This window comes from Patiria miniata, unplaced genomic scaffold (assembly GCF_015706575.1).
Source record: "Patiria miniata isolate m_02_andy unplaced genomic scaffold, ASM1570657v1 HiC_scaffold_24, whole genome shotgun sequence".
In the NCBI taxonomy this organism is placed as follows: domain Eukaryota; kingdom Metazoa; phylum Echinodermata; class Asteroidea; order Valvatida; family Asterinidae; genus Patiria; species Patiria miniata.
The window spans coordinates 15,877,707-15,902,212 of NW_024037063.1; the positions used below are offsets into that span (position 1 = coordinate 15,877,707).

The following is a 24,506-nucleotide window of genomic DNA, read 5'->3' on the forward strand; positions in this document are numbered from 1 at the left end:
AATACAATGACAAAAACAAAACATAACTTTTAAATTAAGAAATGAAGAAAACATTAAAATGAAAGGAAACGTCAAAAACTACAATGACCCTTAGTTCCCTGTGTAACTCTTGTGTGCCCAAAATTGAGTCTAATGTATTTTAAGAAGATAAAAATAAAAGAAACTAACAATAAATTTATGTGAGAAAAAAAAACAGATATAAAAAAGTTTTTGCCCCCTTTTTACTAGTAATAAAACATTCGTCAGTGGCCGAACGGAGGTTGGGGGATGGGGGAGGTCACACTTTGGCCCCTTTTAGAAGTACCCTACTGTCCTTAAGACTCATTTCATTAGATCAAATCACAATTATGCTAATTTTATTTATGAAAACAAGTTATGAAAACAAGTACATGGGAGAATAGAAGCCTGGGCAACTTGGACTGCCAACATTTGTGTTAGAGCTGACATCAAATGTGAAAACCATCATCGCAAAAATATCAAGAGTTACAAATCACCAAATCTTATTTTATTCTTGATGCTGCCAAAAAATATATATATGATTAAAACAATGGAATTCTGGGTTTTAAATTTGCCGAAGAACATTTGTGACCAGGAAACATAACTTTTCTTTTAGTGTATTCACTGAAGACGGCATGACATACGAGTTATTTCAATACATCCTGTGAGTTATTAACCTACCATTTGAATTACCATTAGTGATAAGCACATTTTGGCCTTGATGAACCTGACTCTTTATGTCTCGCTGCGTATGACTGTGTAGCTTTGTCCTGTCCTACACATTCAACAGGACGCTGAAGTCTGTACAAAGTACAAGTCACTTTACCACGAGGGTCATTTTCATAGATGTGTATCATGAAGTCCATGTCCATTTCAATTAAGGTTGGCCCATGCTGTTGGAATGTACAAAAAGAAATAATTCAATGAATGATAAAGTATGTTCATTCAATTACATACATACGGGATAACTTGGTACTCAACAACCTGTGAAGTCTTTGAGGCTCTTGATACAATATGCATTTTAAAATCCAATCAGGAAACTTTCAGAGAATATTGTCGCTGTCTGAGAAAAATCAAAGACATTGGTTTCATTTTGAATTTAAAAGTCAAACTTCAGACCTAAAAATATATATCTGCCATTTAAACATGAGTTAATAACATAAATAGTTGATAGTTCAGAAGCTGAATATATATGTACACAAGATCATGAGTGGTTGCGAGTAACTGTAGATGAATATACTGTAGTTGTTTTTCAAGTACACATGATGTGCATTAGAATGAAGTGAATTTCAGAATTTTAAATTATGATCTGGAATATGGAAGTCCTTCCACAGAGATTAATCCTGGGATGGTAAATTGCTTGTTCTGATGACAAGCTATTGATTTACATCGTGTACAAAGTGAAAATATAGTGCAGGTTCAGTGGGTCTGATTATCACTTAGCATTTTTGAAAATAATAATCTGTCTTCCTATTGATGCCGCAACAAATTGCTTCAGCCTTTACTACCCTGGACACCCCATTTAAAAACCATTGACCTGAAGCAGTAATCCTATGAGCTCTGTCAATCTCTATGGAAGGACTTAAATATTTCCAGATCATAATTTAAAATTCTGAAATTAACCCCCAAAAGCGAACTATTAAAAATACAATTTGAAGGATTTAATGAAATATCTAAAAATAATTTGCACAGAATTTCACATCGGAATGTTAAACAATTTCCCCAAAATAAAACACACAAAACAAGACAATCAAGGAAGACACAGACACGTTAACACGACACATGTTATGCAAATAATGGACAAAAAGACAAACACAACAATAAAAACCCTGATGACACTCAGCAGAAAAAAAATATTGCTTGTTTAAAATTCAAGTGAAAAAGTGAGATTGGACATTTTTATAGCGACTAGTTCTACATCTTATGGTGGATAACTTGTCCAAGTTCCTAAGGTTATTACCCCGAGATGGAAGAAGTCAAGTTCTGAGAATCTTGGAGTATAAAAGAACATTTTCCAAAATTGGGGGAGAGAGTTTTATGGGAAAGGTTGCACAAAAAAGTCTCACAGGGTCCAAAAATGCATATTCTTAAAGGGACGATTTATCATTTTGTTTTCAAAGAATAGACCCTGAGATAATAATGAGATAATTAGAAAAGTATGACTTGGAGTTACCTGTCCTACAATTGTGATTACATTAGGTTAATTAAAGCATAAAAAAATAGTGGCAAAACAATCCCCAAATCCTAAAAAGTCCTATTTAAAAAAAAACCTTATTTCTTGCTCATGCAATCAGTAATCATGAACCTTTTTATTTTTTCCATTTTCTTAAAAGACACGAGGACAATTCATTACCTATACTGCTTGTTTAAAACTGTGCATAGAGTAGCATTTTTAGTCCAAAAAGTAAGTTCACAGCTTCAGTAGTTTTAGAGATATGTTTGCATAACTGCATTAAAAGCTGAGAGCTTTGTTCATGAAAGGACAAGATGTTTAACAGTGGTGAATCTTTACTGAAATGGCACTCACTTAAACAAGCTTGATACCTGTAAACCAGGTTTGCAATACTTGCCAATACAAAAGAGGAAAATTCTAAATATAACTGGTGCATTTGGAATTATTTTTGCTCTTAGACACTGGCAAATTTACTAAGTCACAAGACAAAATACTTAAGTTTTGGAAACCCTGCATTTCCAATTATGTATAATTAGAAAAGCATACATGTTCCACTGGTTTATAATTCACTTTGGCCAAACTTTAGGTATAGTAGTCATTAGTATTACCAGGAAAACAGATTTGTGACATGCACCTTTAAAGTAATGTTAGGCCCTTCAACGCTGCATTAAACTGTGATCTCCTTGGGAAGACGTTTAAAAGTGGTGCATTTTATCTGAAGTGGCACTAAAACAAACTAGATGTGTAACTTTAAAACAGGTTTGCAGTAAATTCGCCTGTGAAAAAGTATTCTGAGTATCACACGTCCAACACAGCCCTCTCTGTAACCACTGTCTGATATACAGTATGTCCAAAAAAAAGTGTCTGTTTGACTATTTTTGAAATAACCACAAAATCATGAGGTCAATTTTGAAAATTGTCGGTTGTGCAGTTATTCCTCATTGATCACAACAACATTTTTGGACCCTATGACCAAGTTCCTTGCCTTATTCAATTTCAGTAAGTATTAAGTAAGCTGTGTACAAATCCCTCATGTTGTGGTAGAAGAACCCTGCAGTCTGTACACGACTTGGCTGTTTGTTCTGAATGTGACACAACAAACAACTTACAAGTGCATGTAGATTGTGTTTAGGCATGGGGAAAAGTGCTAGGACAGAACAAAAACTAAAGGCTTTTTCGCAACTATGCGGAAAAGCCAATAAAATTTTAAAAAATAAAAACAAAAGGCGTTTCCGCAATTGTGCACTCAAAATAAGGAAAAAGACATACAGGTACATGACAATCCACAGTATCCAGGTCTGCCATCTTCAGCAACCGGCCCGTCTGGTTACAGTGGATTCCTACTTTTCCGTTAGCTCCCACAGGTGAATAGCCAGCTGTTGTTACAAATGTCACCAACAAGAAGTCAAGTTCACTGTCATAATTAACATCTCTGATTTTCTGGAAAGTGGGAAAGAAACAATTCAAAGTCACTTTTCATAAAGTTACTTAACAGACAAATTTGACTTAAATCAACATAGATCAAGACCATGGTACAATTCCATAGAGCATGTTAAATGAGAACGGGGCCACATTTCATGGCATTGTTTATCTGTAAGCAGAACAGTTGTGCTAACAATAGCAGAAAATTGTGCACACGGTGCACACATAGAGATTTCTATTTATGTGTTAGCGTGCCTCTTGCTATGCTTACTGGAAACGGTGGTTCTGTTAGCAAATGCAATCAAATGGTTTTTTTTATTCTCACACGGCATCGCCCAACACATGAACGCAGGTTGAAAGAACTTTATCTAGCACAAATATAGTACAATCCAGGGAGGCAACTCCCCTCTCCCTCTTTCACCAAAGTATAGCAACTGCAGACTTTATTTTCTCCTAATTCAAAATAAACTTATATAAACACTTCAACAAAATGTAACATCATCACTGAACCAGTTTTGTAGTTGAGACCTCCAAGACCATTTCAAGACCAACACAGGACCACCACAAGACCACCACAAGACCACCACAAGACCAGCACAGGACCAGCACAGGACCAGCACAGGACCAGCACAGGACCAGCACAGGACCAGCACAGGACCAGCACAGGACCAGCACAGGACCAGCACAGGACCAGCACAGGACCAGCACAGGACCAGCACAGGACCAGCACAGGACCAGCACAGGACCAGCACAGGACCAGCACAGGACCAGCACAGGACCAGCACAGGACCACCACAAGACCAACACAGGACCAACACAGGACCATCACAAGACCAACACAAGACCAACACAAGACCAACACAAGACAAGACCAACACAAGACCACCACAGGACCACCACAAGACCACCACAAGACCACCACAGGACCACCACAAGACCACCACAAGACCACCACAAGACCATCACAAGACCACCCACAAGACCACCACAAGACCACCACAAGACCATCACAAGACCATCACAAGACCAACACAGGACCAACACAGGACCACCACAAGACCACCACAAGACCACCACAAGACCACCACAAGACCACCACAAGACCCGACACAAGACCAGACACAAGACCAACACAAGACCATCACAAGACCACCACAAGACCACCACAAAACTACCACAGGACCATCACAAGACCACCACAAGACAAGACCACCACAGGACCACCACAGGACCACCACAGGACCACCACAAGACCACCACAAGACCACCACAAGACCACCACAAGACCACCACAAGACCACCACAAGACCACCACAAGACCACCACAAGACCAGACACAAGACCAACACAGGACCATCACAAGACCATCACAGGACCAACACAGGACCAACACAGGACCACCACAAGACCACCACAAGACCCACCACAAGACCCGACACAAGACCCGACACAAGACCAACACAAGACCACCACAAGACCAACACAAGACCAACACAAGACCACCACAAGACCATTACAAGACAACACAAGACCAACACAAGACCATCACAAGACCACCACAAGACCACCACAAGACCACCACAAGACCACCACAAGACCACCACAAGACCACCACAAGACCACTACAAGACCAGCACAAGACCAACACAAGACCAAACAAGACCAACACAAGACCAACACAAGTACAAGGTAATGTTCACACACTATAGACAGGGTAATGTGTTTCCTCTCTCAAATCCCTACTTGCTAAAGTGGCTCTTCAGACATTCAACAAACACAAGTTTTACTACATTGTGACACTCACATTTCGTACTCTTAGCTGTTTCCGCCATTGAGTACTCACTCTCCGACCTGATAACGTTGTCTCCCAATTTGTCATCTGTTCTTTTTCTCCTTGAAGCTTTGTTTTCATGACTGGAGGATTCACTCTGTATACAATCTGTAACTCACTCTTCCCATCATCTCTGGTATGAAATGCATTCACACTATGGGTGTAATCCAGAAAATAGATAAGTCCTGTATATCTGAGAATTCTTGCCTTTAACAATGAATGAAAAACAACCACATTATTTTGACATAGGTGGTTGTAGTTATGCACTTAGGACTCTGTTTAAAATCAACGTGTGAAGAAATATTGCAAGTTTCCCTGTCCTTGAAAAGCATGATCTGAAAGGTAATGGTTACCATTTGCAATCTTTCAAAACAAGACAGCCAAACTATCATCAAATATCATGTGACATTGTTACGCTTAGTATGCAGTCATTTTAAGGAAAAGAGGAATTACCATTATTTCCTGGAGATGGTTTACACCAACCATCACATGAAAAGAAAAACAAAAATAGAAAACTTTTTTCTCCCAAAATACTGCTCCTAATAGACTAAATTTAGTTTTTTTTCCACTTGGTTTTATTTCCATGAATAAGAATAATTTTCCCAAGTGACAAACTGGGGATCATACCACAAGTGTGTGCAAGTCAAAACATATTTTCAACAAATGGAGGCCAAAAAAAATGGCTGCAAAATCTGCCTGACATAACTTTGTTTAAATTATATTGTGAAATTCATAAGCTTCATTATGGTACGTAATATGCCAGGGACATACAATAAAAATAATTCCCTGAGTCTGTGCACATCAATAAAAATGATGTCCATCCAGTTAGTTGTTTGTGGTACGTGTGCTATTAAACAAAACAAAAACAAACGTATTAAACAGAAGTTATCTTTAATATACAGATGAAACAAAAGACAACTAAAAGCATACCCACAATGACAAAGGAACTGTTTCAGACTCATAATTGCACAAATTGATAGCACAATTTTATTTCAATCGCATTATCATAATTTTTTGTACAACTGTATAGGTACAATATGAAATATAGTAGATATGCTTGACAAGTACATGTAGTTCATACAGAAAATGAAAATTGACTTACATCATGTCATAATCACCCAGTTGAATAATTCTCTGTGAGTCATCCATGTGAAAAAAGGCCATGGTATCATCCTCCGCGTCAGAATCCATTTGCAGTATGCCACTCTCCACCTTTTTATCAAGATCAAGAAGAAAACAGAGATTAATAACTACTTTCATACCTTCATCAATATCCAACAGTGTGAATGACAGATATGATGGGGGGAAATAGTTGAATGATCATAAATAAGACACTTTAAATGATGGTATTTTGCAAAAACATGAAATTAAAATACGCACTTTATGCATAACTCTTTCTCATGATCAGGCCAAAACCAAGTTTGAAAAGTAGGAATGTAACAACAAAACTGATTAGTTTATCCTTCTTTTTTCCCTAAAAGTAAAAAATTACTGGTTCCAAATGTGAGTGTTTAATTCAATTCCACTGAACACTTAACATAAACATGCCAAAACTGATGTGTATCTCACATCATTTTTTTCTTCATTGTTTGGGTATACATATGTTTTCCAAACCACAATACAATCGATCTGTTACATGTATGTTTTACCATTAAAACAAATACCAACCTATCCACCTTGAAGGAAATTTGTTGAAATTATTTTCATGAAAAATTATTACCTGGTCAATATTTTCAACAACATCTGAGCCTTTGCCACCTTGCACACCGAAAGCTAGCTTTACTTCTTTTGATACCGACTCATTGCCATTTTCATTGAGAGACAAAAAATCACAAAACACACATAGGTTTAAATAGAGGGATAGTGACCTTAACCTCGACCTAGCTGATAGTCAATTTGTTATCTGAAATCTCTTTTATATTTACCTCAACACTGACCTCCTTGAGACCCCCCACCCCCACCAAGAGCATGCTATAATAAATTTGTCATGACTTGTTCGAAAGCCAGTTTGGTGGACAATGATTTGTAGAACATACAGAGGTGGTTGCCACAAATAAAAGTGGAATATCAGGACGCTTGTCCCCTGTACTTTGTCTAAACCTCTCCGAAGATCTGAATGTGGTGTTCGGGAACAGTAACATTGGAGTGATTTACTATCCTCCAGGATCTACCTATGCCAATGAAATGCTTGAGCACATTTTCCAAACTGTGGACGATATCCAATCAATTGATGCAACTGCCACAATCATTCTACTAGGAGACTTTAATGATCTCCAAACTACAGTTACACCATTGAGAGCAATTTACATATGGAACAGGTGATCAATTTTCCTACTCGGCACAATGCAATACTGAATAAGATGTTTACCAACCACCCCACATTTTTTACTGAACCCAAACGACTACCGGTATCACCAATTGGACGTAGTGACCACTGCTGTATTCTCATCAATCCAATGACTGAATATCCACCGGTGAAGCCTACTTCCACCTACAGGCGCCCCTACCGAGACTTTTCAGTACGGTCATTCGGGCAATGGGTGACTGGCTGTAATTGGGACAGCATCACTTCAAACCAGTCAGCTGATGCCATGCTCAGGGATTTTTCATCTACCATCAATGACGCCTATGAGGAACATTTTCTCGAAGTCCGTTCAGTATTGCGATTCAAGGACAAGCCATGGATGACTATACAAATTAAACGACTTATCAGAAACTGCCAGGAAGCTTTTACTCGGGGTGATCAGAGGGAATGGTGTATGCTGCGCAACAAAGTGAATCAACTCATAATCAAAGCCAAAAGAAGTTCTACGCAGACTCTGTGTACAACCTCAGGAACAGTCAGCCAGCTAAATGGCACAAACACATACAGAGGATGTGTCATCTTAAATCCAAACCATCTACTATTCCCAGAGCTACATTGAATCCTAGAGGAACAGTTGAAGCTATTAACAATCAATTTGCCGAAATATGCAATCAGCTACCAGCTTTAGCGCTTGAAAGTCTTCCTGCATACCTGCCAGCAGAAACACCACCTCCAGTAATTTATCAAGGGCAGGTTCTGAAAGCACTTCAAAAACTGAAATCCTCTAAGGCTGGTCATCCTTCGGACTTACCTATCAGACTGATAAAAGAATTCGCTCCCGAATTTGCCCTTCCACTTACATGTGTATTCAATTCTTGCCTGAGGGAGGGTAATTTCCCTGAATTGTGGAAGACTGCCACTATCATACCAGTTCCTAAAACTAAACATGTTTTGTCTTTTGATCAACTGAGGCCCATCTCCTTGACACCGGTGTTAGCTCCAATTTTTGAATCTTTTATTGCCAAATGCATTATTAATGATATTTCTGTAAAACTTGATCCAAAACAATACGGTAACATTAAGGAAAGCTGTACCACTCATTACCTGGTGGATATGTTAAATTCTGTATACGAGGGACTTGACAAACCTAATCAGTATGCTTACCTTGCTGCGATTGACTTCACAAAAGCCTTTGATCTTGTCAATCATAATATCATTATCAAGAAACTTATCAACCTTGGGGTTAGAAGTTCAATTATTCCAATTGTCTGCAGCTTCCTTTCCAATCGCACCCAAAATACCAAACTCGGTAATCACACTTCCTCTGTCAAAACCATTGATTGTGGCGTTCCGCAAGGAACTAAGTTAGGCCCTATATTATTTCTGGTCCTAGTTAACGATGCTGCCATTGGAAGCCATAGACGTTGGAAATACGTGGACGACCTGACCCTCGGGGATATAGTTAAATATGGTGAAAATGCTCAATTTCAATCCCATCTTGATGAACTTTCAGAATGGTCCAAAGCTAACGATGTTAAGCAAACCTGCTAAATGTCAAGTAATGAAGATCTGTTTCCTACGACGAGTTACACCTAACCCCATGTTTACTCTTAATGACATATCCCTAAACAAGGTTAATCACATGAAACTTTTGGGAGTCACGATTCAGAGTGATCTCAAATGGGACATTCATGTTGCTGATATTGTCTCTAGAGCCTCTAGAAGATTATTTACCTTGTGTATCTTAAAGAAATATGACGCTCCCTTGGCTGACTTAGTTTCGGTCTTCATATGCTACATCAGACCAGTTTTAGAGTATGCCAGCCAAGTCTGGCATACCTCGATAAGTAAACAACTGGCTTATAGAATTGAAAATGTACAAAAACGTGCTTGTCGCATTATGTTAGGCTCTCATCAGTATCACAGTTACTCCAATGCTTTGGACGTTCTAGGTATTTCTAGCCTTGAAACTAGGAGAGACACCTTACTGTATAACTTTGGCACAAAACTATTACATTCCCCCAGATTTAGAAATATGCTCCCCCCTCTTAAATTGAATAACACCACTACCAGAATACTCAGAGACAGTTCCACGTCTACGCTAGTTGTACCCAAGTGCAAGACTGATAGATACATGAAGTCTACAATTCCTGTCTTAGCTAAACTTTTGTAATTCTTAATTGTTTACAATGTAGGTGCAAGTGAGTACTTCTTATTAAGACCATCTTCCCTGAATGATCTGTCTTCAATTTTGAAGTTTTTAAAAAAGTTTATAATTCAGTTTTTTTTAATATTGTGCTGTTTTGTGCTGTATACATGATCCTATACTTTGTTGTAATTTTATGCTTCTACTCCATTTAACTGCTATTTAACAATTTTTAATTCCTGTAAAGTGTAAACATGGTTATATCAGTGACTCTTTTGTGGCTGCCTACCTCGTGTTTTTATATGAATAAACCAGAATAATAATAACCTGGTGCAGATCTCCATGACTGGAAATCTCAAATCTCCCTCGCGACTGCGTTTTGCTTTGTGGAATGTACGCTCTATCAAAGCCAAATCGAAGTCTGCTGCTCTTTGTGACTTTGTTATACATCCCAACTTAGATGTTCTTGCGATTACGGAAACTTGGCTGACGGGAGATGACCGTGACGATCGTATTATTGCTGACCTCAAGCAGCATTTGCCCAACTTTGATTTGCATCACGTACCTCGACTAAATGGTCGATCAGGCGGGGTGGCTATCCTGGTACGACTTGGTATTCAAGTTAAACTCAATGAAACACCGAGCTTCACGTCATATGAGTGCATGGATGTACAGCTTACGACATCCTCAACTTCACTACGTCTGTGTGTCATCTACAGACCCCCGCCCAGTCGGAAGAACAAGTTCACACCAATGATGTTTTTGAATGAATGGAGCTTTCTGCTTGATGTGGTTGCTATGCATGAATCACGCTTGCTGCTGACAGGTAACTTCAATATTCATGTCAATCAGAAGGATGACCATTTTGCCATGACTGTCAGGCAGCTACCGGAGACTCATGATCTAGTGTAGCATGTACAGTAGGTATCCCTACCCATGTCAATGGCCACACCCTTGACTTACTAATTTCTCGCAAGGACAACAGCTTGATCCACTCATTATCTACCTGTGACGACCTTCCATCTGATCACCGATTACCCGTCCATCCCCAACTACGAAACAAATCAAATGCCATAAACATACATAGAACAAAAACAACATAGATATGGATAGTGTACGACAGAATATCAACAATTCACCCCTCCTTTCGGCAGCCAGCCGATGGAGTCAATAATATTGTCAACCAGTACAGGAGCGCACTCCAAGACATTGATGATCATGCTCCCATGGTGGGCCCCTTACTATTCGCTCTGTATACTGCGTCGCTGGAAGACGTGATATCTTCTCACGATATTCATGCTGCAGTTTATGCAGATGACACCCAACTGTACAGAGTTCTGAAAAAAAATGGCGCATGTAAACCCCTCCATTTTTGCTAATTTACAACCAAAATTGTCTGCGGATGTTTACACCATCTTCAAGGTAATAGATTGAGCTAGAGAATTCCGTTTAATTCATTGAGATTGCTTTTGTAAATCCAAAGATATTGTAGCATGGTCAGGTGCCGCAGCGCGACAAACAAATAACTTGGTAGAGAGAGAAGATGTTTAGGCTTCAAGTAAATAAATTTATTAAGAAAGATTGGATCCGTCTACTTATTTCTACTAATTATTACTAATTACTTCTAATTTTAGGGGCAACTACGATTTAAGTTCTTTAATTAAAGTAAGAATAAAGGAATTTGTTGTAGAAATAAATGCAAGGAAAATAATCAATTATGAGTAAATACAAAGGGCGGGCCTCGGTGATGGTCAGTGTGAGTGGGGTAGCTTATGGTAAAAGCACCATAACTCTACTCCCAACCCAGGGGGATTTAAAAGTTGTCATGCACTACAACTTACGTGGTCATTACATCAAGGCCTTTCCTTGCCATGCCCAGACAAAACCTGCACAGCCCTCCAAAGACAACCTATCCCTAGCACAGCACCCAGCAGACTGAAGCACACATGGCTAGTTCAAATAAGCCATTTGCGTGTAACCTTTACCCTTTGGGATTTACATTTGAAAAACGTCTGGTACAATGACTTGCTCAGAATGCTTGGCACATTTTAACTGTGAATTCTCCAGACCAAAGACACTGTTGCTAATCACATGATTCGGGGCAAGCTCTTGCATAGTTACGTAAGAGACGCTCAGCACCAATACATTGTTCACAATGGGTGAGAATGGCACAAAGACACCAGACCATGCCGGAGCTGGGGGTTGCTAGTATAAGGCTTGCCCCGAATCACGTGATATAGTAACAGTCTCTTTGGTCGGGAGAATGCTAGGTTAAAACGTGCAAAGTCAGCGTTCCAGATTTTATTCAAATTTAAAGGGAATATACATCATTTGCTTTTGCTGTAATTTTCAGAAATGGATGGAATTGGGGGATTGGAAATATAAAGCAAATATAGTTACACTGACTTTTTGGAGGTTTTGGGTTCGAAAATGCTATAAAAACCAAGAAAAACGATCATTTACCTGTAGTCTGGTTCCCTGACTCCATATAAGAAGAAACAGAGGAGTTTACATACATTGGGGAATTGTAAGGTCAGGGAACCAGTCTAGCTGGCTCGTACCCGTTTATAGGTTTGTAATCGATTGCAAACAAGTGCAATAGTCAATTGGGGCCAGTATTTGAAAAAAAGCCAGTTGTTTCCAACGCTGATCGGCCGATCAGCGTTGGAAATTGATACAAAAATACCACTTTTCTTGAAAATGACAGTATACCAGGTGCCATAATTTTACAGGATGCTTTACACTGTCATTTACCAACGTCCTATTAAGGTATTTCGCAAAAACTTGGTAGTTTTATTTTTCGATGTTTGCAAATGTTGTATATTCCCTTTAACACGCAAATGGCTTATTCCATGCACATGGGGCTTACAATAGAATTATGCAAATAAGATGCTGCATGCCTGGCTGGACTGATACACACTCAGATCAGGGGGTGTGATGGATGAGAGGGGCAGGCTAAACCAAAAATAGAAGGTGGGGAGGAAGGTAATGATGAAGGGCTATTTTCATTACACTATGTTTGAATAACGACAAAGCCAAGAAACCCATTTTGTGCCACTTTCTGTGAAGCAATTAAAATCAGTATCCGCTCCGTTCACAAGTACCCTCTCACCAGCAAAGAAAGTACAGTTGGGGGTGATTGACTGACACCATCTTGCCTGACTGCAATTTTGCCACATTGCGCGGCCGTACGTACCACTGCGTGTGCATAGTACAAATCCCCTGGTGTACGTGCATCACACACAAGGAATGGTCATGTCAACCAGCTAAATGTCCCGCCCATAGGACGTCGTTGCTAGGTAAAAGGGCACCCTCTTTCGTTGGCGCACGGAGCCCATAGTCCTAGTCTAAAACCAAATCACTTTACTGTTAGTGATTTTAACATTTTTAAGCAGAGTGTGCAATATTTATTTATATTTAATTGAACTCTTTCATTGAAGTTTTAAAGAAGTGAACCTGTTTGTACTATTAAATTGTTTCAACATAACAACAAAACCCTACATTGCCGTACTGAATGGAATGTTTGTCTTACACCCATATAGGGATAATCTTATCAAAAGAGCTATACTGGCATTGTCTGATCTTTGAAGCACTCGCTTCCTAAAAGTGGCACAGAATGTTTTTTTTTCTTTGCAGTTATTCAAACATATCTCTGGATTTACAAAATCAATCTTAATTAAACAAACAATATTCTCAAGCTAAATCTGTAACCTTGAAGATCGTGTAAACACTTGCAGTAAATTCTGGTTGTAAAGTGGCAAAATGGCTGGGTTTACATGCACCATTATTTTCAGGACACCCTGTATATTGACTTCAAATTTTTTCAGGGTTGGCTGATTTAAATCACGTTGATTTAAATCAATGATTTTTCTATAAAAATCACTGATTAAAATCACCTTTTAGTAAAAATCCATGAAATCTGATGCCTTTTACGTTTCATTGGTTGAACGTTCAAATTCCCCACGTATGCATGCGCAATACTACCAGTGAATCATTATTTCATAGTCCGATATTCACACTACACCAGCCCAGCTGCGTTTTGCGCGACACCGCGCAGTACGTGCGACCATAGAGGTAGAATGCGCAACGCGCATGCAATTGTGGAGGGGCATTCCATATGATAGTCAGAGGGGTGTTTTGTAAAACATGAAGTAAAATTGTTGAACAAAATAGTTGGCAGCGTCTAGTTTTTGACTTGTTTTGATTTTTGGACCGAAAAGATTTGGTTTTTTGACCAAACAGGTATTTATGAATGGGAATAAATCCATCCAGACTCACACCGGTTTTAAACAGGATGTTGTAATACCTCCGAAACACACATTTATTCCCTTATTAAAGTCCCAATTGATAGTCTCATTTCTAACTTTTCTCCATACAAAGTTAGATTTAGATTATACCTTGAAAGGTGCAAGGCCTGATATCATCATATTATGTTCTCCACCTTGTATGAAGGACCATCAATCAAACATTCTTTCTACAAGTTTCACAATGATTGATGTTTAAAATGTCGTTTAAATTTTTTTTATGAAATACACATGCCCAGGGAGAACTGTTTTTGGTATATCATGTACCATAAATAACACATTTTTTATGCACACAACATACATGTATCTCAAAGGCAATCAAGCCCTGCATCGTTAGATTGTCTTCAGTATTAATGTACCCTGGCACCAATGAGGCTGACTACATGTACATGTATATTGTTTTAAATCACTCATTCAATATCATTTTTTTCAAAGGCATTATCAATAATAATTGCAAATTTTTGTCTCTGGAAATTTTTCGAATACTGAATTGAGTTTTGTGGATGATGGGTATTATAGGAACCTGAAAACTCCTTTTTGATGGGTGTAAGGGTGTGTGGGAAGATTTAGAAAAATTTTGAGACTATAATATATTAATATAAAGTTTAAAAAAAAATTAAAAATCTTATTTAAATTAAAAAAATCTTACTTAAATAAAAAAAATCTGATTTTTTTAAAATTTAAAACAAAATAAAATAAAACAAATTGCCAACCCCGACTTTAATGCTAGTGTGAGAGAATACGCAGTTCGTAAGCTACAGGAATGCATGAACGATGTTCATTCTTGTTCTGTTTCCGACAAGCTGTGCCTAAACAGTCGTAAAACAGAGCTCCTACACATGACTTCTAGGATCAACTCTCAACCATCTCATGGTTCCTCGGACTCTCCATCACTCGTTGTAGGCCAACAAATAATTCATCCTAATGAGTCGGCAAGGAGTCTTGACAACCTTCACATGACGGATCATGTCAACAGCATATGTCACTTGTTTTTTGCTGCACTTCGTGGTATTGGCCGAATTAGACAGCACCTTGATGATGAGAGCACTGTTAAACTTGTCCACACCTTTGTTGCATCTAGGCTGGATTTCTGCAACTCTCTCCTGCATGGCCTCCCTGAGCCACAAACCCATAAGCTTCATTTTTTTTATCGAGTACCGCTATTTGAGTATGAGTACTTTGTTTTATCGAGTACTGTTATTCGAGTACGAGTACTTTGATGATCGAGTACAATTTTGACATGTGCGAGTACGAGTACTTTGCTGCTCGAGTCCGAGTACCGTCATATCGAGTACGAGTACTTTGACATTTGAGTACGATTATGAGTACGAGTACTCCAAAAAAGTACTCGGGTAGTACTTGAGTACGAGTACTACAACACTGACGGACATACAGAATTTAGTTGGTAAGTGTCTCCCGAAACTTTGTTTGGGCGACACAAAAATTACTTCAAACATACCATTTGGTTGGTTGCCACACTAGCCACTATGTACGTCTCCGTACCAGGATCAGAATTTGGTGCTAATAGTCTGTCATTGGTGTGTGGTACATACATAAAATGCCAAGGAAATCCGCCAAACCATACATCATGGTGAAGGCTCGTCACTTCCAAGAGAAGAGGAGGTCGATCTGTATTCAAAACAGTCCATAAACATGGTGTCAACATTTTCTATATTTACATAAAATACTCTCACTTATGTGACAGAAATATACATCAATAAGGCAAAGTTTATAGTATGGCTATTTTACAGCCTATTCTGTGAACAGAACATAAGGCTTTTACAATTTTTAAATTTTTTTATTTTTTTAAGTGTTTATGCTTTGATTGTCCATCTGCATTCATGTTAATGCTCAATTTCATACACGAACAAAGTTACATAATTTACTGGCTGTATTGGCATACCCGAGTATGAGTTTTAAATGAGTGATAAGTTCATAATATGATAAAGACTAGTCACTTCCACACGTTCTATGTTGAATAATACGATTGTGCAAAGTTTCAATATGAGTAATTGGACTATTTCATTAAAACGCAAATTACATACAAATAGCATCGACAATTGTATACAAATATTGAGTGGCTCAGCGTGGAATGGGAGGAATATTATCGCAAGGTAAAATGTGGACTTTTCCATTTCACGAGGCGAAGCCGAATGAACTGGAAAAGTCCAGATTTTACCGAGCGATAATATTCCTACCATTTCACAATTTAAAGCCACTCAATATTTGTTTTATATAACTGACATATAGATCCTTGTCATTTGATACATTTGAACTCTTTTTCAATACGAAACTGGAGGAAAATCTATTTCTCTAGTCCAAACTACCCCTTCACGAAAATGTTTGAAGCCGCGGCGTGAATGGGAGCAATAACGAATGTCATGTGAGGTGAGTTCCACCAATCAAATGACTAGGATCTGTATGTCAGTTATATAACAAATATTAGCCTTGAATAAGCCTTGCATGTAACTTTTGCATAGATAGACTCGTGCACATCACGTTAAAATGTACATGTACGGAGCACAGGTAAATGCGGAGAAACAATATCACTGCATCATATACAAATGAGACTTAAAGGTCGGCATGGTGGACATGAACAATGAATGTGAGGTTTGCAGTAACACTGTGTGAATGCTATTGTAACGGCCACCTTAATCTAAAATGCATGGATGTTGATCAGAAAATAACAGACAAAGGGACCATATATACGCAATATCAGAAAATAGAAATACTTGAAATTCAATTAGCGCTTCTTTGCTTAAAAAATAATTAACCAGTGGAGAGCATGCAAATTAATATGATTCATATATAATATTTAAAAATGGCTAGTTACTGACAGAGCAAATAATGTGAATTGGGGACCACTACGATGAGACACCATCACAGGCGTAGCCAGGAATTTGGAGCAGGGGGGCCCAAGTGTGACTGGTCTCTACCAACCTGAATGCGAGCGCGAAGCGCGAAGCCTTTACGGCGTGGGGTCTGGGGCCTGCTTAAGGGCCCCGGGAAATTTTGGATTCTAGATGCTCTGTGGTGCAATCTGAGGCATTCTTTGGCCACTTTCTTCTGACTCTGAATCAAATTTGCTCGTGTTTACAACTTTAAGGTTAGATTTTAAAGGGGGGTGGTGGTGGGTCATCAAAGTTGATTTTTTTTTCTTGGCATTTTTTTGTTTTTATTTCTGAGCGGAACTCGTCACCCCTCCCAAGCGTACGGGCCTGTTAATTTTTTTTTGTATTGATCGATTTTACTGTGTGCAACACGAGTTAAAATTTGTCTTTGTCTTCAACCATAGTAATTTAAAACCGGTCCTGACGGGCTTGGGACCAATCAGAAGATTTAAATTGTCACCGACTTCACGAAGTAACACCCAAGTCTACTCCAGTGTTACTTTGTGAAAACGCTCAATGACAAATTGTGGTTACCGTTTCACGAAGTAACACCCCAAATGTGCGCCCGCACTTCGGACACTGGCGCGACAAATTTTCGTTTTCACAAAGTAACAACACTGTTACGGAAATTACTCGGTTCTGTAAAATACGCGCCTAGCGCACACAAGCCCACTCGGGTGTTACTGCGTGGTGTCGTTGACGAAATGTCTGCAGTGTTTATGAATTTATTGTACATGTACTTCATGTAGTCAGTATGTCTCCGACATCACACCTTATTTACAATCGCTGCAGGTTTGATAGTCCAATACACAATTCCTTCTCAATAATGAATGAATATAGGTAGAATACTTGATTTTGATGTATTTTTTTGAAATCTTCAGATTTGCATGGGGGAAAGGTTGTTTGACTGACCTGTTGAAAGTTTTGTGTTCAGGAACTCCAAAAAAACAGATTGGAAAACCTTGGTTTTATTGGTGTACGTTCTTTCTGCATCACGAAAACATTATTCATTCATGCACATTCCAATGTGATTTGTTTTTGTTTTTCTGAAAGAATTATTTTTTGACCCAAAATGGGCAAAATAATGAGGAAAAAAAATGTTGTCATAACTTTAATGTGCAATTGGGGCCAATGTGAACAGCCAGATTCAGATTCAGCACTATCGAATTAGTAAAGTTGACCTTATTTCAAGTTGACAACAAAAAGTTAAGACGAACCTCAACTTCTAGACCTGATACAGATTTTGGCCCATGGCCTAATGCATAATATTAAAATGGCAAATAGATATGGTAGATCAGAGTTTGGAAATTGGATTGATTATTGTCATGTTGCAACGGCCAATTGTCGTATGGCACGAACTACATGTTATCAAATAAAAGGAGTTCCAAGATGGCAGCTCGCTATGAACGAATCTTACTCTATCAGTGTCTATGGTTTACGGTGAGTCCGTTCCAGTTATTTCCCTAAGATATTACATGGTGGCAGCGCTGGGTTTCTAATATACCCGCGGACATTTAGGGCATAGTATTCTAACGTCACTTGACTTTTTGGACACGTAACAAGGGCATTTTTACGTCGGAAATTCACCGCACGAGTGACGGTTCAGAACAATGGCACAAACTCCACAACAGGGGGCGCACTCTCGCGCACCGCTGATCGGTCGCCTCGACAAATATGATGAGGTGGAAGATATCCGTAACTATGTTGAGCGGCTGAACTTGTATTTTCAAGCAAATGACATTGCTCAGGAGAAAAAGACAGCTGTTCTGTTAAGTGCAGTCGGTCCAACTGTGTATAAAACTGCTAAAAGTCTTGCAGAGCCAACCCCAGTAACTGAGAAAACATACACAGAACTGTGTGAGTTGTTGATCGCCCACTATGGACCCAAACGCCTGGTTGTGTCAGAGCGTTTTCGCTTCTACAAAAGGGATCAACAGCCATCAGAGACCATTGCACAGTATGCCATGACACTTCAAAACTTGGCCAGTACATGTAGATTTGGCCAGTTTCTCGACGACGCATTGCGAGACAGGCTTGTGTGTGGTCTGACCAGCAACAATATCCAGAAACATCTTCTCACCAAAGATGGTCTCACCTTCAAAGCAGCCGTGGACTTGGCCAAAACCCTTGAAACAGCTGTCAAGGACTTGCGTGAATTTAAGAACAGCCCTAATGCCGACACAGTATCAGTTCACGCACTACACCGAAACGCCAAGCAACCGTACAAGCAACCGTACAAGCCATCGTTCAAACAGCCACCCCCACAGACACGTGCCAAACCTCAACAAGGCGGGAAGAGATGCAGTAGATGCGGCAGAGATCCAAGCCACCAATCCTGTCCAGCAAGTGGACAAAAGTGTAACTACTGCCAGAAACTTGGTCACTTCTCGGTAGTGTGTCGCGCTAAACCGAAGAAGTTGCATACAGTACAGCACGATCCAACTGACAGCGATGATGGGGACACTGAAACTAATGATTTCTTCGTTGGAACAGTGCATCACACCAGCCATGACATACTAAATGGTGATGTGTGGAGACAACCTATCAAAGTGCAGGGACAGATGGTGCAGTTCCTGCTAGATACAGGTTCGGAAGTCAACATCCTACCCGCTAACGTGTACAAATCACTGAAACTCAGTGATAAGACATTGCAGCCAACGACACTTCGCTTGCATGGCTACTTTGGTGGCAAGGCCAAACCTCTTGGACAAAAGAAACTGTCATGTGAAATGAAGAATCGTCAGTACTCGTTGGTGTTCCAGATTCTTGCCAGTGGTCAGCCTGTCATTGGCAAGACAGCATGTGAAGCACTTGGTCTGATACAGCGGGTGTACACCATGGTGAACCGAGACAACGTGTTTGAAGGCACGGGTTGTCTTGAAGGCCCACCGGTTAACATAAAGTTAACCGACTCCGCTACTCCATACTGTGTGACCGCTCCTCGCAGAATCCCCTTGCCCCTACTTCCCCAGTTGAAGCAAGAACTGGAAAAGATGGAAACCCAAGGTATCGTGAAGCGCATCACTGAGCCGACAGAGTGGTGTGCTCCAATCGTGATTGTACCCAAGAAGAACAACCAGATTCGACTCTGTGTAGATCTGCGACAACTGAATAAAGCTGTGCAGAGGGAGCGTTTCACTATCCCCAGCCTGGAAGAGGTTTTGGGAAAGATTGTTGGTGCACAAGTGTTCTCCTTACTCGATGCAAAGCACGGGTTTTGGCAGATACCCCTTGCTAGTGACAGTCAGAAATTGACAACCTTCATAACTCCATTTGGGCGTTTCTGTTTTACGCGACTCCCTTTCGGCATCACATCAGCGCCTGAGTTGTATCAGCGTATTATGTGTGACCTACTCGTAAATCTGGATGGTGTAGTTGTCTACATGGATGATATTCTCATCACCGGCCGAACACAGGCAGAGCACGATCAACGTGTGCATCGTGTAGTCCAAATCCTACAGAAAGCTGGCTTGCGGCTAAACAAAGAGAAATCAAAGTTTTCTCAAGAGACGGTTACCTTTCTGGGTCTACAGCTAGACAAGGATGGTATACATGCTGATCCTTCGAAGATCACAGCAATCGTTCAGATGCCCCCACCAACATCAAAGGATGAAGTCAAGAGGCTCATGGGCATGGTCAATTGGTTGTCCCGCTTCATCCCGAACGCAGCATCAGTTGCAGCCCCAATCACTGATCTCCTGAAAGACAACGTTGACTGGATGTGGGGAGCACAACAGAAGATTGCATTCCGACACCTCAAGACACTCCTCACCAGATCACCCACATTGGCCTTCTATGACCCCGCTAAACCTACCATGGTCAGCGCAGATGCCAGTAGCTATGGGCTGGGAGGATGCTTACTACAGCAGCACGAAGATGAGACATGGAAGCCAGTCGCTTACTGTTCCCGTACCCTGACTCCTGCCGAGAGGAAGTATGCCCAAATCGAGAAAGAGTTGTTGGCCAGCGTATGGGCATGCGAGAGATTTTATGTCTACATCAGAGGACTTCACGTGACCCTACAAACCGACCACAAACCACTGGTGTCTTTGATCAATTCAAAGGACCTCTGTGACGCACCACTGAGATGCCAGCGCTTACTGATGCGCCTCATGAAATTCCACTGTACAGCTGTCTACTCACCAGGCAAGACCCTAGTCGTTGCAGATACCCTGTCTAGAGCTCCAGTTCATACAGACCAGACATCTGATGACAGTGATGATCTCGCAGCAGAAATTGCAGCACACGTGAGCATGGTAACAAGCCAGTGGCCAGCCTCGGATGCCAAACTTGCAGAAATCACAGATGAGACAGTGCAAGACAACGTATTGTCCCTAGTATCGTCGTACGTGAAAGACGGCTGGCCGAAGTACATCAAGGACGTAGATCCTGATGTCAAGCGATACTGGGAGGAACAAGATAAGATAAGCCAGATCAACGGCATACTGACATATGGGGACCGCATCATCATCCCACAGAAGATGCAGCAGGAAATGCTGGAGAAACTCCATGAGGGTCACCATGGGGTCACCAAGAGCCGACTCCGTGCAAATCAAGCCATATGGTGGCCTGGAATCGGTACTGACATCGCGCAGCACATTCAACAATGCGAGTTTTGCAGAGAAAAGCAACCAGCACAGAAGGCGGAACCCCTGATGTCAACACCTTTACCCCAACGAGCATGGCAACGAATCGCGTGCGATCTTGCAGAGCTGAAAGGGAAGGTGTACTTAGTGATCGTTGACTACTACTCGAGGTGGATCGAGATTCATCACCTTGTGAAGACAACAGCCTTAGCAGTCATCAACTTCATGAAAACTACCTTTGCACGATATGGGATCCCTGAAGTTGTTGTATCAGATAACGGCCCACAATTCCTGGGAGAGTTTCAACAGTTTGCTAGAGAGTTTGGCTTCAACCACATCACCACCAGTCCACACTATCCCCAAGCAAATGGGCAGGCCGAAAAAGCTGTCCATGTGGCCAAGAGTATCCTGCGTCAACCAGATCCCATACGAGCTCTCATGACATACCGCGCGACCCCACTTCCAAGTCTTGGTGTCAGTCCGGCAAGTCTGATGATGGGCCGAGAGTTACGCACTACCCTACCAATGTTGCCCAAGAATCTCCTTCAGAAACCAATCAACCAGACAAAGTTGAAACAAGCAGACGCTGCATCCAAGTCCAAGGGAGAAGTCTACTTCAACCAGAAACATGGCGCCAAGGCATTGGATCAACTGGAAACAGGAGCCCGGGTGAAGATCAGAACAAAGGGCAAACTTGGTCCAATCGGAGAGGTCCTCTGTAAAGCAGACACACCCCGTTCTTACATCGTGAGAGTGAATGGCGCAGAATATCGTCGGAACAGGCGGCATATTGTCCGGATGCCACAACCACCACCTGAGCCAGACTTCGAGATCCAACTGGAGGATCCAGTCCAACAAAACCCAGATGCTCAGCAACAGGGAGTGAGACAGTCTCAGCGAATGAGGAAACCACCAGCATGGCAGCAGGATTACGTCATGTACTAGAACACTGAACTGTCCTCACTCCATCACTCAATCACTCAATCACTCAATCACTCAATCACTCATTACTCGGTTAAAATCAATCAATGTTGCATTATCTCGCACTTATCTCTGAATTACAAATTCATTCTGATTTAATTCAAGAACTCTAGAAATCTGCTTGAACCAAGAACATTGGACTCTAGGAGCTGATTTGGAACACTCAACATTTTGCAGACACTTTCTAACATTGAACACCCAGACTCAATCATGTGCATTGTAAATGTGTTTTCTTAACCAGTTTATTTTGTTCTAGAAAAGGGGGAGATGTCGTATGGCACGAACTACATGTTATCAAATAAAAGGAGTTCCAAGATGGCAGCTCGCTATGAACGAATCTTACTCTATCAGTGTCTATGGTTTACGGTGAGTCCGTTCCAGTTATTTCCCTAAGATATTACACCAATCTGTAGTACAACGTGGCTGAAGTGACAGGTTGCAAGTCACCCAGTCAGTTGCCGTGTCTCGCGTAGCTGGTAGCATTTCTCGTCCACACAAACCGACTGCAACGCGAGGCCCGCGATCGACGTCCGTAAAAAAGGGCTTCTTTTAAGAAAATTCGCGATTTTTATGCCAAACCACAACAGAGCCATACAAACAAAGTTGTTTTAAGTACTAAAAGACCTAATACATACATATTATGACGGCATTTTTTTTCTCAAAAAAAAACCAAAAGGATTTCGATGGATTTTGACGATTTTATTTCACGGACAAATCAACTAAAAAAAATATGTGATGAAATTTCCTTTTTTTTGTCGACATCGACAAAAGTCTCCCAAATTTTGAGGTAATCAAAGGAAAGAATGAATCTTCATCTACAAGAAATCTCGTGAACGTGATGTCGCAAATATATTAAGAAAGCCATGTGCAGTGTACACACCTGATGTTTCCAACAACCTCCATTTTTACAAAGCAAAAAGATGGTCGCCATTGTTCAACAAGCCAAAAACGGTATGACCTTGTGACCCTAATAAAAATGTACGCCCACTGATTGGTCGAGCTTCGGATGGCCTGCTTAATATTCATAGGTTCATTGCACGTTCGTGCGTGCTTTTCACAATTTTTTTCAGGCCTCCATACGTACGTACGTAAGTAAGTTTACACACGTACATGTACATAATGACTGCAAATCATGAAATCTCGCAAAAAGTCTTCATTCTTCAACCGGCGATTTTGAAAAAAAAAAAGGCACGTGTTTTACATGTAAATGAAGCGTACACTATCCTCTACCTACTGAAACTTGCCATTTCTTTCTGCCTTTTTTAAGAATCGAATGTACACCTAAAAACTATCGGCCATCACTTTTGTTGATAAAAAGTATGATTTTTGTTTGACGCACCATAACAACACATTGTCAAAAGCAATTATATTTGGTATTAAAATAAAGCACACGATTTTAACCTTTCACTTGCTTCGCCATCTTGGCCGATAGTGGTACATCCGAGTAGTTTAGTCGTAGCCATGCGCGTCGGCAAAATGAAAAAGGTTTTTTTTCAATGAAAGATGAGGTCTCAAAAACGCCAAACTCACTGGTATGACTGGAATCCTGCTGCTGTTCAATCTTAACGTGTTTTTCGATGGGGTTACGATCGAGAATAAGCTTTGTGTGGCCTCTCTGGACTCCCATATATATTTGCACTAAGTTTAGTCGGGCACCATTTGCAGTCATCAGCCAACATTTGAAGAAAAAAAAAGGTAAAAAAATAATTTAGCCGCGTCGTCGCACCACTTTTTGGGCAAGCCCCATACCAGAAACCGGAGACATTTTTTTTGGCCTTAGTATAGTTCGATTTTTTTTATTCGGCGAAGCGCGCGCAAGCGTTGACACGATGAACATGTGCGCCCGGTTGCTATAACTTTGTCTGCGTAG

General features: G+C 40.4%; 1 protein-coding gene across 3 annotated transcripts in view; it reads right to left on the reverse strand.

The window, feature by feature from the left end:
- LOC119732012 (DDB1- and CUL4-associated factor 17-like) overlaps positions 1-24,506 on the reverse strand; it is a 28,511-nt gene that overhangs the window by 3,073 nt on the left and 932 nt on the right. For 2 of the 3 annotated variants that reach the window (XM_038205362.1, XM_038205363.1), the window contains exons 2-6: positions 15,638-15,807; positions 6,526-6,635; positions 5,397-5,577; positions 3,440-3,610; positions 773-890 (exon numbers count right to left, since the gene is read on the reverse strand). In XM_038205362.1, the coding sequence (XP_038061290.1) occupies positions 773-890; positions 3,440-3,610; positions 5,397-5,577; positions 6,526-6,635; positions 15,638-15,807 (750 nt within the window). Of the gene's footprint in view, positions 1-772; positions 891-3,439; positions 3,611-5,396; positions 5,578-6,525; positions 6,636-10,837; positions 10,920-15,637; positions 15,808-24,506 lie in introns of those variants that run through there. The other variant, XM_038205364.1, reaches the window with a different exon arrangement.